The 19,581-nt window shown below is 42.5% G+C and overlaps 1 protein-coding gene across 6 annotated transcripts in view; it reads left to right on the plus strand.

The window, feature by feature from the left end:
* Window positions 1–18,419, plus strand: part of ttll4 (tubulin tyrosine ligase-like family, member 4) — a 70,330-nt gene extending 51,911 nt beyond the window's left edge. The window contains exons 3-23 of one of the 6 annotated variants that reach the window (XM_004082035.5): window positions 635–789; window positions 2,468–3,151; window positions 3,864–4,224; window positions 4,886–5,042; window positions 5,113–5,189; window positions 5,263–5,311; window positions 6,969–7,087; window positions 10,774–10,884; window positions 10,955–11,031; window positions 11,106–11,300; window positions 11,388–11,470; window positions 11,544–11,672; window positions 11,758–11,880; window positions 11,955–12,053; window positions 13,826–13,960; window positions 14,031–14,195; window positions 14,275–14,356; window positions 14,448–14,658; window positions 15,450–15,517; window positions 15,615–15,685; window positions 17,767–18,419. In XM_004082035.5, the coding sequence (XP_004082083.1) occupies window positions 2,765–3,151; window positions 3,864–4,224; window positions 4,886–5,042; window positions 5,113–5,189; window positions 5,263–5,311; window positions 6,969–7,087; window positions 10,774–10,884; window positions 10,955–11,031; window positions 11,106–11,300; window positions 11,388–11,470; window positions 11,544–11,672; window positions 11,758–11,880; window positions 11,955–12,053; window positions 13,826–13,960; window positions 14,031–14,195; window positions 14,275–14,356; window positions 14,448–14,658; window positions 15,450–15,517; window positions 15,615–15,685; window positions 17,767–17,917 (2,850 nt within the window). In that variant the 5' untranslated portion in view covers window positions 635–789; window positions 2,468–2,764 and the 3' untranslated portion in view covers window positions 17,918–18,419. Of the gene's footprint in view, window positions 1–634; window positions 1,252–2,467; window positions 3,152–3,863; window positions 4,225–4,885; window positions 5,043–5,112; window positions 5,190–5,262; window positions 5,312–6,487; window positions 6,841–6,968; window positions 7,088–10,773; window positions 10,885–10,954; window positions 11,032–11,105; window positions 11,301–11,387; window positions 11,471–11,543; window positions 11,673–11,757; window positions 11,881–11,954; window positions 12,054–13,825; window positions 13,961–14,030; window positions 14,196–14,274; window positions 14,357–14,447; window positions 14,659–15,449; window positions 15,518–15,614; window positions 15,686–17,766 lie in introns of those variants that run through there. The other 5 variants (XM_011489984.4, XM_078940181.1, XM_078940180.1 and 2 more) reach the window with 5 other exon arrangements.
* The last annotated feature ends 1,162 nt before the right edge of the window (window positions 18,420–19,581 follow it).

The following is a 19,581-nucleotide window of genomic DNA, read 5'->3' on the forward strand; positions in this document are numbered from 1 at the left end:
GAAATAAATCTTTCAATCAACTTAATTCACAATTTTCTTTAAAATGTTTTCTTAAATATTTTTTAAACTAACAATATAGCTTTTGTAAAATTAGAAATATTTATATGGGCAAACTATAATTTTTTTCTGGACCAAAATTAAACTAAAAGAGAATTTTGCTTCGCCTTTTGTGAATCCTTTATTAATCGTTTTTAGGGTAATTCTTTGGAATTATTGTTTTCAGAGTCCAGAACAAAGATGCGTTTTTATTTATTTTTATCTGAAAAAAATGATTTACAGTGTGAATAAACACGTTTATGAAACCCGCAAAAATAATTAAAATAAGTAATAAAAAAACACTCAGAAATATAACGAGAGATCATTTTTAATGATCTGTTTGTTTATACTGAGTTACTTTAAAAACGTGTCACACTGTAGTTTAATGGGTTAATAACAAAAAAACACCTTTGTAAGTATGTATTTTTTGTGTGTAAACATGTATTTTTTTAATTAAAAAAATAAAATTTAATTAATAAAAAATACATGTTTACAAAGTGTTGCTATGTATAAACAATATTTTTATTATGTCTCCTATTTGTTGTTCGTCGTTTTGTGAACTTCTTCTTGCCCGTTCATTTAAAGATTTGCCCTCTAGGTGGCAGTGCTGCTCCGTCACAAAATCTAAAACGGAAACTACGAAGAAGCGGCTCCATAGACGATCTTTGCCGTGATGAGTCACCCTGTCTCCTCAACTCAGACCTTCTACGTAAGAAGCTCCGGCGACTGATCGCTGCACTGACCAACATGTTTGTAAGTTGAGCCGGTAAGGCGAAGTTTGAGTCGGCCGCTCTGATTTCTGTTGTCTTAACGGTCTGTTTCCTGCACTTCCCGCTTTTTTTTTATACTGTCTGCGGTAGTTTCTGTTGAGCCGCTGCTAAGCTAACTCTGTGTGAACGGTGAGGCGGTAAACAGAAGTGGGCATGGGTTGGTCAAATTAGTGTAGTTAAGAGAATTAATCTCCGTTTCAGTCACATTTTTTAGTCGTTTTGAAAGAATACTCCGCACGGCCTCCGTTAACGGAGCTGCTCCTCCGAAGTGGCGGTTTGTTTTTGAGCTACAATCTTAGCTAGGAGGTGTCCCGGCACCGCGCGCACATGAGTGAGGTTTCGACAATACTCGGTATTTTCCGGCAAATGGGTCCACTTGGCGAATGAAAGTCAGTCGGAAGAGATTTCCCTCTTTTCTGTTAAGTTTCCCGTTTGACAGATACGGGTAAGGTTGGCGGAATCTCTTTATTATAACAAATAAACGGACAGAATAAAAACACTGTTTTGTAGCAGTTAATCTATAAAATATAGCTTTTAAATATTCACAATATTACAATGTTACATCTTTCAGTATCAAACCAATTTTTTTTTCTTACTTAAGATGAAGGTATAAAGAAGTTCCTTTCAAAATAAAATCAGATCTCCCTTTACTTACTTTACTTGAATTAAAAATGCAGGAAAGTTAGGTAAAACATGGCATTTTCTATCATGACTGTGGTGCACTTGCATCATATTTCTCCTTTTATTCCATATAAACATGACAACATTGGTGTAGGATTAAAAAAATTACATGTAAATGCATTTACTTACCTTAAGAACTTTGCCTCTGAACATCACTGAGCAGCAAAGATAACATTTGCTTTGATTTGATGTAATAATGAACATATCTGACCTCGTTTTGCTCAGTTATCTGACGTGTTGGAACAGCACACTTGATTTTGGTGGAGTCTCTGCACCGGTACTAAACAAGTTACTGACATTAGATCTCCTCTGTTTAAAAATCTAGACATAAATGGCAAAACTTAACTAACCTATTGTTTATCCAAAACTTTTATTTGTAAAGCCAAAGAGCCTCATGTGGCTCTAAAGATGGCCTGATTTCATCCAGAAAGCAAAGATTCAACAGTTAAAAATACATTTTCAGAGGGACTCTTCTAAAATACAAAAAACGTTGTGATTTCTTATTAGAAAAAAATTTCAGGCCTGTGAAAATACACTTTTGAGTCAACTTTTAGGAATGAAATATAACATACTTATAAAATCTATTATTGGAACTATTGGATTTATTGGAACTTTTCATTGGTTGCTAGAAAAACCATCTAAAACCTTTTATTTGACTTTTCGTTAAAAAAAATCTGAACTAGTTTTTTCATATTTATAAAAGTGTTTTCTTTAATAATTTGCCCGTTTTGGATAAATACACTAAATTTGGGGGACACATTTTGTTAAATGAAATCAGTTTTGGGGCTCCTGCGGTACATTTTCTTTCACCTCCGGGCTGTTTTTAAAGCTCCAGAAGATCAGAGATTGTCGCTCAGAAAGTCTCACTAAACTTTTGTTTTCGGTTTTGCAGAAAACATTCAGAAATTTGGTTGAGCCCAGGTTCAGAATCGCTCCGTTGTTTGTCTCCTGGGTCTAAACAGCTTCTCTTCTTGTTTCAGATGCAGAAGACGGAATGAGGTCACCATAAGTCTGTTCCCGTCGGATTTCCTCCCCTGATCTGTGACGGGGGGTGTTTCTCCAGTAGGAGTTTTCTGGTTTGTGTGGATCGGGCTCCTCTGAGGCCCCGCCCACTGTGCCACCGCGCCTCTGCGTGCAGTGATGAGCGTCGGCTGTTGGGGTTGGTCGGGGTCTCGCGGCGTGTTTGGTTGGAGCTGACACCTCCTGGTTCTTCCTGCTGAAGAGGCCGACAGGATTCAGCAGGAGCTCCGCCCAGCCCGACTGTCTTCGGCGCACGGATGTTGGGCTGCGCCGCCATGCCCGCCAACCAGTCCCTGCCCTGGGGAGGGGTAAAGCTCAGAGCTCGCTCCAGCAGCGAGGGCCCGCCCGCCACAGACGCTGCAGTGCCTTTCAGGATTGAGGACAAGCGGCCGAAAAACGAGCAGTTCCCCCACGAGTCGGACCAGAATCTGAGTTTGCCTCAGCGCCTCGAAGGCTTTCAGAACCAGAACCAGGTGCCGTCAGAGATGCTGGAGAACGGCTCTTCCTCCAGCATCACGATGGCGGCAACGCTGATGCAGAACGATAAGCCTGAATGCAATTCGGTGCATAGAACTCTTCGGAACCATCCGCGGGCTGAGAGCGTGACGGGACGGACCGCTGAGGAGCACGGAGACCGGAACACGGTGAGATCATTCAGGCGCCACAGCTGCTGGCGCCGCTTCTGCAGAGAACATCCAGATGTTCTCTCATCCACCAACCTCCACCTACCCGTGCAAGTCGTGATTGTATATGAGAGGTGGACTGAGTGACTCCTCCCCCCTGACCTTCCAAACAGGAAGTACCTGCTGGTTCCAAAACGCCAAAATCCCACAGACCTCCATAGAGAAGTAAACAGCTATTGGTCAGAATAACCATTCTTCTTTATTAACGTCTTCCTGATAACCTAAAGTTTGATTGACAGATTTCAAGTAGACCTCCAACAGGCTCACTCCAGATCGGTGAGAGTGGTTGCCATAGAAACGTTGACTCAGTCGGTCTGGTTCTCGTATACAGTCAGTGATGGAAATGAACGTAAAGATGCAGAATTCTGAGGAGGAAAATAACCGTGATGTCACTAGTGACCGAAAAAGTAGGAATTCTGGGAATTCCACAACCTGTTCATCGTCTGCCTGCCATCCATCCAAACTCCTCAGCACGTTTTGAGTTTTTCAGGTTTAAGGGTCAGAATGACGTAATGAGTTTCTGCTGGAAGAGTTTGTGAAAGTTTCAAATGTTTCCTGCAGCAGAGATGCAGGAAACTAAACGATCCAGACTCTCTTTTTGTTGCTTGAGTTCTTCACGAGAGTCCAGTCGGCTCCGTCTTTAAGCGTCTGTCTTCTTGTGGTTGATCTCCAGGCTGCAGACTGTTTGTCCTCACCGCCAGTGCCTCGTCCGTGCCTTAGTCCTCACACCCAGCAGGGCTCGGTGTCCTCAAAGAGGGCTTTCAGCCGCGATGGCGCCGGACCCGAAACCAGAAGCACAAGAAGACTAAGCGGTGCGCCGCGGAGGAGCCGGCGGGTTAAAACCGCCGTCAGGCAGCGTTCGGCCCAAAGCAGCTGCAGAAGTAGGTCTGCTAACGGCCTGCTGTCGGCGAGGGGGGTTTGTCTGGTGGTCATGGAAGCGGCGGCGAGCGGCAGGACCTGCACAGAACTGGAGAACGGGGATTTGGCGGTAGACACGGAGCAGCGGCGTCCCACACAGCCGGATGACGTCGCAGGTAAGCAGCTTAAGTGACAGACAGACTTCCTGTCCTGACGGGTCTGGGTTTGATTTAAGAAATTCCAGGATTCTAATGAAGCTTTTCCCTTCTGGTTCTGATCGGACTGGTTTTCTGTTAGACCCTTTAGAGCTTCAGTCGACATCCGCTCACTAACGTCTGGCCTTTTCTCCTGAGGGAGGAACTTCTCATTTTTCAGCCGCTTGTCCTCAACCCTTCCTTTTCTTTCTTTGATTGACGCCTGATCCTGTCCGACGCTTCAGACACGCAGTGCACCTGCATGGGGGTCAACCTGCACAGGTGCTGTGGGGTTTGGGGTAATCTGTGTGTCTTAAAGGAAGCACAGGTGTGTCTTTCATTTCCGTTGAGGCTCATGCGGCGACCAGGATTTGAGGCCTGCCTCTCGCCTCCTTCCCCCCGCAGCACGCCCCTGGAACGATGAGCATGAACATTTTCTCTTGGTCTGGTTGTGGGTTGGAGGTGCTGTAGGTCACTGCGACCACATGGGGGCGCTGTCCCGTGTTTGGAACAGACTGCTCTGTTCAGCAGCCTTAAGGATGTGCGGGCGTGAATGGAAATAATCTTCACCTTCACCTCATCACCTGTTTCTGTTGGAACGGTTCTCTGTAGATCTTTGATCCAGCTTTTCTGTTCCTGTCAGGTTTGGGTCAAACTGAAGCTTTGGTCGGCTCTGTGACCTCTCAGATCTCGGCCATCCACCTCACCAGACGGGACCGGCCCTCCTGCAGGTCGCCCCCATCCCCGTCCTCCTCCTCACCCTCAGTGGAGCAGCTTGGTGGGGAGTCGGAGCCGTCAGAGTAAGAATCCGCTTTCCCCTCCGCTCCTCTCTCTTTGGCCGGTGTGGCTCACAGAGGGCTTGTTTTCCAGCCTCCAGTGGGTCATGCAGGTGGATGGAGCGGAGGAGGAGCTTCCCGGCGAGCTGGAGAACGCCTGCAGCGACGCGGGTCAGGAGCTTTTCCTTTAACTTTACCTGCTTTGTCGGTTTCTCCTCTCACGGTTCCCTCTCCTCCTCCGCAGAGGACTCGGACTTTTCCGCCTCTGCGGCGCCGCACCCTCCGCTTTCCCGGTAAGACGCCTCTTAGGTTACAGCGTTCATTCATGCAGAAGAAAAGACGGCGTTCATATTTAAACTCCCAGCTGAACAAACTGAAAATGCTCAAGAAAGGAGGTTCAGGAACCGCAAACAGATGAGCTGGAAAGTGAAATAAAGTAACGATTATTAGAAAACTTGAATGTGCTGCAGAAGTCTAAATAGATATTTATTTTTTAGGTAAGGAACTAAAAGCATAATTAGATCAAACTCTGGACTAAAACTAAAAGCTCAAAACGTAGCGTCAGCTGGAAAAGTAGAAGGAAAAACCTAATGAAGAACAAAACAAACAAGAGTTTAGTGACTGCTGAAAGGAAAAAAAATCTCTTTATTATTAAGTTTAGCCGAAGAAATGGAACAAAAACACATAGAAGCTGATTTTATGATAAATGCTCTAAATGAAAAGCTGCAAACGTCGCCAAAAAAACATTAAAAAATAAGAAAAAAACAAAGTTAGAAATAAAAAAATGTATTTAAAACCTCACATATCTTAAATACAAGAAAAAAATGAAAGAAAAATATATTTTTATTAGTAAAGATGCTATAAAGCATAATTTGTCTAAAAGGATTTGCTACTTTAAGGAAAAGTTTGTGAATTTTAGTGAGATTTTCTTTTCTGAAATGATTACATTTTAAATTCACAGCTAAAAAATGTAACTAAAATAAAACTAATTTCCATCAAACTTTGTTTATGAAGCATTTTTCAGACAACAGGAACACAAAACGCTACACAAATTTTGAAAATTAAAAATTAGGAAAAAAAATGAACAGAATTCATCGAACATAAAGAGTAACAGCAATAAAACTCAAAGTATAAATGGAAACCGAAGTGGAAACCTGGCTTTATGCCGATGTGAGGAAATGATATTTTGGGGGCCGACCCAATCATGATGGACGACCCCCCCCCCCCTAATATGCCTGCAAACAGGCATATTAGAATAAATGTTGCAAATATTGATCAATTCTGAAAACGCTGGAGGGATTTTAAACAAGTTAAACCTTAAAAAGAAAACTATTTACTTCTTTAAAAACCCTTTTTGTGTTTTCCCTTTTGTTGTGTGTTTGTGTGTGGCTCCTGTTGTGGAAATCTCGTTTTTCGTGGTTGGGATCGGTCTGGTGTCCATAAACGGTTTGGGCTCACGGTGCCGTTGGATTTGCTGTTGGAGGTCTTCCTCCCATCAGCGGCCTCTCTGATTGGTCCGAGCCTCTTTGTGCGGCGGGTCATTGTGGAGAGCGGCGGAAAGCCGCAGAGTGCGGTGGAATTGTCGCCTGCATTGTTGCCCTCCGACTTCCCACCAGCTGATTCTCTACCAGGTGGCTGAAACGGCTTTTGTTGGGTTGAACCGCGACCCAGCGGATTTGTTTACGTGTTGATTTAGCACCCCCACCCCCCACCCCCTCTGGGCCTGAAAGCCCGGGCTCCTGGTGGTTCTCTGCACATCTGGCTGCGGTTCCAGAGAGAACCTGCTGCTGGTTTGAGACTGGGATTCCAACATGACCGTTATGTGAGTGCTGCTGCTGGCGAGCCGCAGGCGTGAAGCCTTCCTCCTCCTGCGCTCGTGGTCGCGTCAGCCGCCAAACTCTCTGAGCAAAGATTTGACGTCAGGCTCCTCTGTCGCCTCTCTGTCTGCAGCATCGAGGAGCCGATGGTCCTGGGAAGCGAGGAGGAGCGGGAAGAGCGTCCAGCACTGGTCCCCAGTCTGTTCCCGTTCATCCCTCCAACCCTGTACTTCAGCACGGCCAACGAGAAAGGTCAGCACGTCCGTTTGTGAAGCTTTGAACACTCTGGTGTGTCTCACTTTCTGGTAGTAAACTTCAGGATCTGCTTCATTAGTACCGTAAAGTACAACACTTTACTTCCACAACGTGTTGCAAATCTAACCTTTTGTTCTATAAACTGAGTTGCATTTTGGCCTGAATCCATAAATCCATTGCTTTGCCTTCATTGTGTTCGTACTCGTACTGTGAAGCCGTGGGCCACGGACCCGTTTAAATTCAGACAATATTTTCAGAGACGGGTCTGAACAGTTTTTCATTTCATTTAAGCTTTAAAAATATTTTTCAGGTTTTAAATGCTACTACAAGAAATGTTAAAAAATCTGAAACCATTACTCCGTGTTTTTATTATTTACAGAAGACAGAATTGATGAAACCAAGTTGTTTCTGATTTGTAAAGAATTAAGAAAAGCAAAGAAAAACAGTTTTTTATAGGATATAAAAATAAACTACAGTATATAATAACTATACTACATTACAATAGTAAAGTGTAAACCACAGTATATAGCAGGGGTGTCAAACTCATGTTGGTTCGGGGGCCACATTCAACCCGTCTGATCTCAAGTGGGCCGGACCAGTAGCGTAAAGGCAAAATAAAGCTTTATTCTTGTTTTTTTACCCAATTGGAAAACATGCCTCAACCAACAAGGTAGCCTTGTCATTTCTTATTACACATCCATTCACAGAGGCCAATGGATCTTAAATAAAATTCATTTCACTTTAAAAAATATTGGTTTGTTCAATTTAATACAGACTGAATATTTTAAATCTGACACTGAAGCAATCCTGATAATAAATTCAAGAGTGGCTACATAAAAAAATGAAACATCTTCCTAAAATGTAAACATCCAAACGATGACAAAATTACACTAAATTAAACTTGCAAACATTTGTGAACATAAGAGTTTGGAGTTAACCTCCTTTCTCTCCTGAAACTTCACCCATCCATAGATTTCAGGATTCAAATCCTGTGCAGAAACACATTTACTGTCATTCAAGTGAGCAAAACACAATGAAATGTCCATTATTATTATCATTCATTATTATAAGAATCTTTTCCTGGTTTCTGCCTGGATTTTGTGGCAACACCTGCCTTCTTCCTGACCTTTGATGGAAGCGCCATCAGTGACCAAAATAACTTAATGTGACCAGTTTACTCCAACATTGTCCAGCACAGTAACTAGAGAACTGACTATGTCATCAGTTGTTGTTGTGTCCATCAACTCCAGAAACTCCACTGTGACATCTCTGCAACACCTTTAATAAATATGCACAGCTGTACATATCTGTGATGTTGGTGCTTTCATCAATAGTGACTGAAAATACAATAAATGACTGGATTCCTTCATATGGCTGCCCATGTTTCCTCAGAGATGTTGGATCTGATCGTAATTCTTGACAGACTCGTGTTTAAAGTCGACTGATTTTTGGGGAACAAGACTTCTGGAGCCTTCAGCATTTTTCAATAAGTTCACCATCAGAAAATGGTTTGGATGTTTGCTCCAACTTGTCTGCAATAAGGTAGCTAGGTGTCACTGCTCCATCACTGACGTCACGGCTGCAGTAAATCCAGATGGTTATTTATCGGTCCAGCTAATAGTTGCTAAATCTTTTTTTTTCTTAACTGCAAATGGTGAAACTTTTCTTTGTGGAGAGTCTCATAGTGTTGCTGAATGTTATGTTCTTGGAGAACCTGTTGATGACATACCAAGCTTGCAGGTTTGCATTCAGCTCCGTGAACAAATAAAACGCTTTCCATTTTCCAGGAAAGCTCAGGACTTCACTTCAACCTTTTGTTTCTTTTTGACAACATATTGGTCATTAGGGTGTCACTACTGATCATCCTTCAGTGGTGAGGCTCACAGGAAACCAAACTACTGCCTACCCAGACACAGAACTGTTAAGTTTCGTTATTGGCACATGCAGAGTTATGTTGTTTCACCTGTTAAGTTTTCCCTTTGCTCCCCCTAGTGGCGGAAGTGCGCATTTCGGTTATTTCTTTAAAAAATCACAACTCACCACAGGAATGGACTAGAAACTTGCTTTCTTTTTTAAACAAACTTGTGATTTTTACTCTTCATGTGTGGGCCGGACTAAACCACCTGGCGGGCCGCATACGGCCCACGGGCCGTATGTTTGACACCCCTGGTATATAGTAACTATACTATAGTAAAATAATAAAGTATAAACTATAGTATATTGTAACTATACTACAGTACAATAGTAAAGGATAAACTACAGTATATATAACTAGACTACAGTAAAATAGTAAAGTATAAACTATAGTATATCGTAACTATACTACAGTACAATAGTAAAGTGTAAACCACAGTATATAGTAACTTTACTACATTAAATTAGTAAAGTATTAACTATAGTATATAGTAACTAGACTACAGTACAATAGTAAAGTATAAACTATAGTATTTGTAACTATATTACAGTACAATAGTAAAGTATAAACTATATTATATAGTAACTATACTACAGTAAATAGTAAAGTATAAACTAAAGTATATAACTATACTACAGTACAATAGTAAAGTGTAAACCACAGTATATAGTAACTATACTATAGTAAAGTATAAACTCAAGTATATAGTAACTATACTACATTAAATTAGTAAAGTATAAACTATAGTATTTGTAACTATACTACAGTACAATAGTAAAGTATAAACTCAAGTATATAGTAACTATACTACATTAAATTAGTAAAGTATAAACTATAGTATTTGTAACTATACTACAGTACAATAGTAAAGTATAAACTAAAGTATATAAAAACTATACTACAGTACAATAGTAAAGTGTAAACCACAGTATATATTAACTATACTATAGTAAAATAGTAAAGTATAAACTATAGTATATAGTAACTATACTACATTAAATTAGTAAAGTATAAACTATAGTATTTGTAACTATACTACAGTACAATAGTAAAGTATAAACCACAGTATATAGTAACTAGACCACAGTAAATAGTAAAGTTTACACTACTCTTTTTCTGTAGTAGTCTCAAACCCCCCGGACAGTAAAATAGTAAAGTCTTAACTTTAATATTGTATAGTGTTTCATATTGCTGCATATTTTCCACAATTCAGTAGTTTTTTGTTCATTCCGTAAACGCTTAGCTACTGTAAAACTTTATTTTTGTTTTTGCAAATCGGTGCAAAGTTGCTTCTCTCACCTTCAGAACTGGTTGGAATTGCGTCATTAAGGTTCCTATAATTCAAAGGACATCACGGTAAGGTAGTATAAACTTCTTCTTCTTCTTCCTCTTTCGGCTTCTCCCATCAGGGGTCGCCACAGCGAACAAGTCGCATGGTAAACTTGGCAATGTTTTACGCCGGATGCCCTTCCTGACGGAGCTTTAAATCAGACCTGCATCAGATATATTTATTCATTTGAAGATGACAAGCAGCAAAAACTCTTTACAAACCTTAAGGAATAATCAAAAACATGTAGCATTAAAAAAAACTACCGTTTTAGAATCTGGACTCTGAGTCTTCTGTCAGAAACACTGACTGTACTTTTCTTGACCTACATATGAATAACATGAACTCGGGGATTGTGAAAGGAGGTTGGATTTGTCTTCATCGGTGTGTCTTTGGACGTTCTGCGTCTCACAGAAGCATTGACCTCCCCTTTCCCTGCAGTGGAGCTGCTGCCTGCAGAGCAGAGGCGGCTGCTGAAGTGGAAACTGAGCACGGTCACCCCCAATGTGGTGAAGTACACGGTCGACCGGTCCCACTTCAAAGTCACTAAGAGTGAGTCGACGCTCAGCCACACAGTGGAGTCCTAACAACCGGAGGTGACAGAAAGCTGTTTGTGTTGCAGAAGGCCACGACTGGTTGGGCTGCTGGGGACACCACATGAGGTCTCTGGGCTTCAAGGAGCTGGGAGAGCACCAAAAGGTGAGGGCCGGCGGCTCCAGGATGTGTTCTCCTGCAAAGTCCAGACCTGATACGTTTGTTTGATCTGGTTCCAGTTGAACCACTTCCCAGGGACGTTTCAGATCGGCAGGAAGGACCGACTGTGGAGGAACCTCTCCAAGATGCGGCTTCGCTACGGCAAACAGGAGTTCAGTTTTTTCCCGCGAACCTTCATTCTTCCTCAAGACATAAAACGGCTTCGGAAAGCCTGGGAGGACGGAGGCTCCAAGCAGAAGTGGATCATCAAGCCCGTAGGTTTTGCTTATTGCTCATTGTGATTCCACGTATGGTAGACAGGCCTCCGTCTGACCTCCTCTTCCCCTCCTCCTCCTCACCAGCCTGCATCGGCCAGAGGAGTAGGCATCCAGGTTATCCACAAGTGGAGTCAGATGCCTCACAAGAGGCCTCTTCTGGTCCAGAAGTGAGCAGCTTGGAGTCAGAAGAACCCAAGCATCCGTGTTGCTATGCTGAGACATAGTCCTTGTGGTTTGCAGGTACCTTCACAAGCCCTACCTCATCAGCGGGAACAAGTTTGACTTGAGGATCTACGTCTACGTGCCGTGCTACGACCCGCTCAGGATCTACATCTTCTCTGACGGACTGGTTCGATTCGCCAGCTGCAAGTGGGTGGTCTCTGAAGTCTCAGTTTTGGGGTCTGAGCCCTGCAGGTTTATCAAGCCCCTCCCCCCATCCACCTTGTCTTTGCAGGTATTCGTCTTCCATGAAGACTCTGGGCAACAAGTTCATGCACCTGACCAACTACAGCGTCAACAAGCAGAATGCAGAGTACCAGACAAACAGCGACGATAAAGCATGTCAGGGACACAAATGGTAAGAGACGACGGCGACAGCATGGCGCTAAACAGACTCCACCGTTGTTCTGAGAAGAAACCATCTGTTTTTAGGGCCTTGAAGGCCTTATGGCAACTCCTGGGCTCCCGAGGCGTCAATACCACCCTGATATGGGAGAAAATCAAAGACATCGTCATCAAAACTGTCATCGCGTGAGTTTCCCTTTAGCTCTCTGTTATTTCTTTCTGCATTAAATCTATGAATTCATTTCTCGTGTTTTCTTAAACTGCTGCTTTAAGTTAACAGTTGCTACTGAAGTGACATGGCTTTTCTTTACCTAATAAAAATCAATTTGAAGTGATAATAGGACAAAAAAGGATAAATATCGAATGGCATGATGAACGTGTGACTGGAAATCATTTGGGGATCAAACCCAACTTTAAGTTTTAATCCCACTTTTGTAGTGATTGAGGTGAAACCAGGTCCGAGTCCAGTCCATACCCCAAGTCGCTTAACACTATAGCTGCAGCTTTACTGTTTGGGCTCTTGGAACTACCGTAACCCTCTAACCGTTTCACCAAAAATATAATTGCAGGGGATTCTGACAGCAGAGAAAGCAGCTTTGTAACATGTAAGACCGTGATACTGTAAATCAGAATTTTCTGGAATTACGTTAATTCCTCAAACTATCAAAGAATTACGCAAGGGGATAATGACCTTTGAAGTGTGCATTATCAGAAATAAAGCGCACTTGCAGTGCATTTTATTTCTGATAATGCACAAAGTTCACCTCTTACCGCTTGTTTTTGTCCAGATGATGAAGCTAAGGTTTGTTATAAAGAAGAACAATAAAAATACGTGACCGGAACTTCTTTTTTATCACTTTTCACCCGGACCATGGTGTAATGTAACTTTAAGAATGCTAAGTCTCCACTCCACCCAATTTCTATTATCCTAGCTGTTCAACCATGTTAGCAATTAATGTAATTCCATCAAATTCTAAAGGTGAGAAAAGCACCTTTGAGCTGGTTTGCAACTTTTCCACAGAAAAATTAGAGAATTTGCTGGAATTGCTGTATTTTCACGACCATAGGGCGCACTGGGTTATAGGGCGCAGGCATGTAAACACATACCGGTAAAACATGCTAGTGTGTAATTCTAGAAAAGGCAGCGGGAGCAAAACTGAGTTGGTTGTGATTTATTTTTCTTTTATTCAGTCATCAATCAGCATCCAAAAATCCATCAAAGTCCTCATCTTCTGTATTTGAAATGACAGTCGGGCTAAATTTCTATCAAACACGGCAGGTTCCATTCCGTCATTGTCAGAGTCCGTCTCGTTGCCGTGCGGCTCCTCATGAATGACGCCGACTTTTCGGCATTTCAATAGCAGTGCAAGCAGACACGTTAGCCCAAACTTCTACAATCCATTCACAAATTGTGGCGAACTTCTATTATCCCAGCCCCGTTCAACCATTTTTATTACACGAGTTATCATTATCCGGTTCATGACTTTTATCAGATGATTTACCAACAGTTTCAGGTCATTAAGAATCCTTAAGTATCAATTATTCACATGACAAAGATTAAGTACTTAATTATGTAAAATAGAAACAACAAAGCACATGCAGATCAGTTATCTAAAATATATGCAGATTATATTCATTAGAAAAATCATAACTACGATTTAGGTTTTGGAACCACAGTAAAGAATTCTTCATTCGGGCCACCTCTGCTCATTTAGCTGGACTTGACTGGACTAGGAGAAGAGCTTCAAGTGTTCTTCTGAGGTGAGGAAGGGGTTAATAGTCACAGAGACCTGCATCCCTTCAGACGTTCTTCTGCTTTGATGACATCCTGGAACAGTTTTGGTATTGTGTCTTCTGGGAAAGTTCTCCCACATTTAGAACCGGGTCTTGACTAAGTTGCTCAAGGCTGGACCGAGCCTGTGGATTTGAACCGACGTCCCACCTGCTTTGCTTCCCAGCTCTGAGCCGTACGTCCACAACCTCATGAAGATGCACGTCAAATCTCCGTACAGCTGCCACGAGCTCTTCGGCTTCGACATCATGCTGGACGAGAACCTGAAGCCCTGGATCCTGGAGGTCAACATATCTCCCAGGTGACACACGTGCGCACCGTCGTGCACGAGCCGGCCCCGTTTTGTCTGTAACTGGTGTTTCCTCGTCCAGCCTTCACTCCAGCTCCGCCCTGGACGTGTCCATCAAAGGACAGATGATCAGAGATCTCCTGAATCTCGCCGGCTTCCGTCTTCCACAGAGAGAAGAAGAGGAGGCGTCGCCGTGCAGCAGCGCCTCCAGCAGCGCCTCCAGCAGCGCCTCCAGCTCCACCAGCAGGTGAGGGGGGGGGTACTGCTCTTTTCTATTGACCTGAAGTGGAGATTTTCTGGAAACCCCATGTTTCTGTTTTTGGTAGTTTGAGCGGGAGCAAACCCACCGTGTCTGCAGACGAGAGGGTCAAACGAAGCTTTTACCTCTCGCAGTTTCACGTCGACCAGGTGAGGCAGCAGGAAACGCTCCCAACGCCGCCCACTCACTCTGAATAGACCTCTATGGAGTAGAAATCTCGGCTAACCTTTTTCCTTGTAGGACCTTCTGGTGTCTGTGTTGGACGTCCTGACTCCAGAGGACGTCCGCGTGCTCGCCGAGAGCGAGGACGAGCTGAGCCGCAGGGGCGACTTCGAGCGCATCTTCCCGTCGCCCTCGTCATCGCGGTACCTCCGCTTCTTCGAGACGCAGAGATACTTCAACATCCTGCTGGACCAGTGGGAGCAGAAATACTGGAACGACTGGACGAAACGTAGGAAACCGACGTCCCGGAACTGTTGAGGAAGCTGGTTTGAAACCAGACACAACGGTTCAGGAAACCGTTTCATGAAGTCGCTAAATACAAACAGATCATTGACAGCATTCTTAGTAGAGGAAAAGTTCATTTGTGAGCCAGAAGTAAAAAGTGAAATGAAAAATATCCGTATTTTTACTCGTTAAAACCTTTTTTTTCCCGCATTATTAAAGTCTCCCTCCAATTATATTTTGATCTATTTTCAAAGCGTTCCCACTGATCTTTGTTTACACTTCCTCCCACTAGTTTACAGCCCTCCGACCTAACATTAGCAGTGCAACAAAAATGGTCAGCAATGTTGTCCAGTCGTTCAGTTTTGACTGTATGCACAGATGTTTTCACATCTGTAGCACCTGTAGGGTTTCCATCCATGGAAGACGGACATGGATCTGGTCTGCAGGTGGATGATCAGAATGGAGCGGAGCAGGGAGACTTTGGCCCCGCCCATTTCAGTTGCTGCGTCACAACAAAAGGCAGTTTTTCATCTGCTCCTGATTCGTCCACATTGAAAGAATTCCTGACATGCAGGCTTAAGCTTAAATGATTTTATATCCCCCATGTTAAAAACACAGTTTTCTCATTGGAGTGGGTCTTTAAGGACGGCAAACATTGACAGATGAATTTTTTGTTTCTTTTATGTTACAAGATATCAGCATAGAAACTGTTTGTCTTACTTTGACAAGATATTTTGTTCAAACATAAAACAGTTGTGGAGCTCCTGATGTGTGAAGTTGTGGGTTTCTGTGCAGGTATCGATCTGCTGAAGGCTCTGTGTCAGGAAAGAGTCCATCTGGGAACCAGTGACCCCGCCCACATGGTCAGTTCCTGTAGAACCAACACAGATCAAACAAATTGCATCAGAGAAGGTTCTGTTTCTTCTGGGAAACCTAAACTCGTCTGTTCTGTGTGCTCAGTGGTCAAAGTGCAGCTACGTCTCCAGGTTTCAGCCTCAGGGACGAGAGGAGACCGGCCCGCTCAGACCCAGGTAGCAACGGGACACTTGTCCAACATTCATCCGTACACTGATGAATAAAATGAAACTTTAGACTGATTTAGAGGTCAGTGCAGCTACAGTTACACAAAAATGTGGGTATTCTTTCGATTAGCCAAAACAATGAATGGTCAGAATAACAAAAAGTCGTCTTCGAAACAAAAAATAGTTGTAGCAAGATCAAAGAAAAGTGATGGTAGAACCAAAGAAAAGTTGTAGTTTAAACAACAAAATGTCATCAAAACACAAAAGTCACAGTGAAATACAAAGGAAACTTGTAGACAAAATGAAAAAAAGTTGTAGTGAAAACAAAGAAAAGTTGCGTTTAAAATAATAATGGCGTCAAATCAAAGAAGTTATATTTGCAGCAAAGTTGTAGTCACAAATTAATGTCATAACTCATGCCAAATGTAAAACCAAAGGTATTAATATTATGTCTTTTTATTTTCCTTTTTACTGTGCTGCACTTTGTCTAAGGTTTTATTTTGAAAGTACAGTGTCCCCCGCGTATTGGCGTTTCTTCTTTAGTCATGTGACTCCTCCAGTTCATCACAAAACTCAGACAGCTTAAGACACTGGTATGAGACGTTTGTGTCTGAAGGAGGAAGCTGCGGGGGAGGGGGGGGGGTGAAGAGCACGCCGGACCGCCGGCTTCCTGCTAAGGAATATTTCACAGCTGGTTCCACCGGTTCCTGAATCGCTGTAACAGAAGTTTGCTCTCATGCATGGAAAAATGGCACAAGCTGACTCTGAAGAGGCCGGAAAATATCCTGAAGCTGAGGAAGATTATTTGCGGATAATTATCATCCGGATGAATGAATGATAAAACCGGCCTACTCTGGAAGAAGATGACCTCTCGCTCTTAACTGATGAAGGAGGAAGAACGGACAGAGTGGCACTCCTAATGTGTGTTTTACACCACGGTCCGGGTAAATTCTCGATTCTGATTGGTTGCTGGGTGTGGATTGAAAAGTGATGATCCACAGGGAAAATGCTCGCCCAAAAAAGTAGTTCCGGTCACATATTTTTAATGTTCTTCTTTAAAACAAACTTTTTTAGCTTCATCATCTGGACAAAAACTAGCGGTAAAAGGTAAACTTTCTCTCTGAACTAATGCTTTATTTAACACATCGTGATCATCAGCATAGAGACAAACAAAAAAAAACATGGCGCATTCAATTGGTTTTTAGTACTTTTTTCTTGTTATTCTTTGGTTTAGATCACTTTTTTCCCAAAATAAACAAATATAAAATATATGCATATACATACAAATATGTAAGGGTTAATGGCCGACGAAGTGTGCATTATCACTTTTTAAAGCACGTCGTGGAAGACTGAACCGGCGGAGGAATGTTGCTTCCGCAAAGTGCATTAAAAGGTGATAATGTACACTTCGAAGGCCATTAACCTGCTTATACCATGGTCACTTACAAAAGAAATAAATGGTAACCCGTTTTTAGTCCATAATTCTGTTTTTTTTCCAATTTGGATCACTTTTCTCACAAAAAGCGAACTATTTGTTACGTGCTGCAGTCAAGTCAGTTCCCATCTTTCTGATGGGCTGAAAAAAGCATCAGTTCAGAGAGAAAGTTCCCCCCTTTTACCGCTTGTTTTTGTCCAAAGGATGAAGGAAAAGGTTGTTTTAAAGAAGCCGGCGCAGTGATACAAAACATTCTTCTTTTTTCACTGTGCAGTTATCCTGTGGTATATCACTTTTTAATGCACACCCAGCAGCCAATCAGAATAGAGTATTCATCCGGACCATGGTATAAAAGCGGGTTTATGGCCTTCGAATGGTGCATTATCTGAATTAACGCACGCCGGGGAAGCCTGAACCATCCGATGTGTCGGATGGTTCAGGCTTCCCCGGCGTGCGTTAATTTTGCTCCAAATAAAAATAAAACTTTGTTGAGAAATCTTTCATTAAAAATGTTTCAGAAGGGTTTTTGATGAGGAAGGATTGGTGATGTGAGGTGGGGGGTGGTTTTTGGTCCCTAACCCCCCCTCCTCGCGAATACAGGGGGGGAAATACTGTCCAGGTCTTCATTTCTAAAGCCCTTCCTCGTCTGTTTCAGCGTGGTGGTCACCTCCCAGCACGACTCTCTCGACGAAGACTGTTCGGACTGTTCCAACCCTGAGCTCAGCTCCGCCCAGAGCCTCCTGCTGCAGCGGCTGGCCTCGCTTTCACCCGGTAACCCCGAACAAACACCGCCTCCACGCGCTTGAGGCGATATCTCCGCGTTTACATCCTCAAACGAAGCTTCCGCTGGTCCGTTCGCTGGAAGCCGCGTTGAATTTTGTGGGGAGCGGAACGGGCGAAGCGTGAAAACAGTGGAAGCAGCTGCAGGATCCTTCCTGCTGTTTACATGGAGGAGGAAGCCGCCATCGCCACCGTGCCAGAGAATGTGCCAATTCTCATCCTGCGGCCTCCGCATCACTGTGATTCCTTCGCGTCTTCAAATTTCGACGACATCCAAGATGTTTCTAAAGGGCTTCACTGTCTATGGTTCAATTCAACACGATTCCTCCTCCCCAGAGACGGACTTTCTGGTCTTGGTTCCGTTGGTTCCAGCGGACAAACATCTCGTTCCTAAAACAATGCAGCTGTTCGGTGAGAGTTCGGGTTGAAATGTGCCTCACTTCTGCCTCTGAAGTTTGACAAATGAACACTTCAGAATGTTTTCACTGCTTTTGTAGATTTTCAGAATAAAAGCATTTTGCTCCAAAAGCTGTTTGTTTTTTTAAATCTACAAACCTTACCGTTCCTAAAGATATTGTTTCAATCACAAAATGTCGAAATTGTTTACAATGTAAAGAATGTAAAGTAGAGAATAGTCAATCAAAACAAAGAAAACGTAGTAAAAAAAAGTGTTTTAGTGACCCTGATATCAAAGAAACTCCCAACATAGATAAAAACGTTAAATGATTCCACTACGGGAAAATAAACTGTCATAGCCAAGAAAACAACCTATGATGGTCGTTGTTATTAAATAGCATTATTCATGAACATTTCTGCGTACATAGACTGTGACTGTCAGCTGTGCAGAGCAAGAGTTCAGTGCAGCTAAAAATAAACGTGCAATAAAACTTGAACTTCTCGCTCAGTCAGACCAGCTCACCCTTAAAGCCGCACCGCTCTGAATCTGAACACTAAAGGTTATCAACGTCTTTCCTAGATAAAGCTGTAAACATGAAATGTGTTCAATGAGCTTTCAACAGAATTTCTATTTTTTGTGGTTCATTTTTAACATTTTTCATACCTTTCTGCTTTGGTTTTACTGTGTGTTTGGTGACCATCGCCTTTTGGATCGGTTAAAAAAAAGAAAGAAAAATCCTGCCCCGTTTCCATGGAAACCAAAGATGGCATTCTCCCCTAGAGTTAAAAAGAGAGCGAGAGCATTCCCTCTTTGTCTAATATGTTCGAGTAGGTTCACCCACTATACTATACTACTATTATAGTACTATTATACTACCAATACTATACTTAATATACTAAAATCCTGTTGGCTGCATGAAATAAACAGGATACAAGCAGAATAAAGCTGTAGAAAGTCAGCAGAAGTCTGAGAACGTTGGACAGACGATCATGGTCATCGGACACCTTCAAGTGATGAAAAATTCTTAAAAAACTAGCGTCAATGGGAGTTACAGTCCTGCTTTTTGTGGCATTCTGGTCATTTTATCAAATTTGAGCGCATTAAATCAAAGCTTCTCATTATTTAGCGATCTGAGGATTCAAGCACATTAAACATTTAGTCTAAAAACTGAGCCAGAGGGAAAATTCTATTTTGTTGACATGTTTTTAAAGTTCTTTTTCAAAACAAATCTACTCGATTGTCTACAAATTTACTTTGAGGGATCTCAACATTTTTTAAATCTGTGTTGAAGCG

Source organism: Oryzias latipes, chromosome 21 (genome assembly GCF_053564925.1).
Source record: "Oryzias latipes strain Hd-rR chromosome 21, Olatipes_Hd-rR_3.1".
Classification (NCBI taxonomy): domain Eukaryota; kingdom Metazoa; phylum Chordata; class Actinopteri; order Beloniformes; family Adrianichthyidae; genus Oryzias; species Oryzias latipes.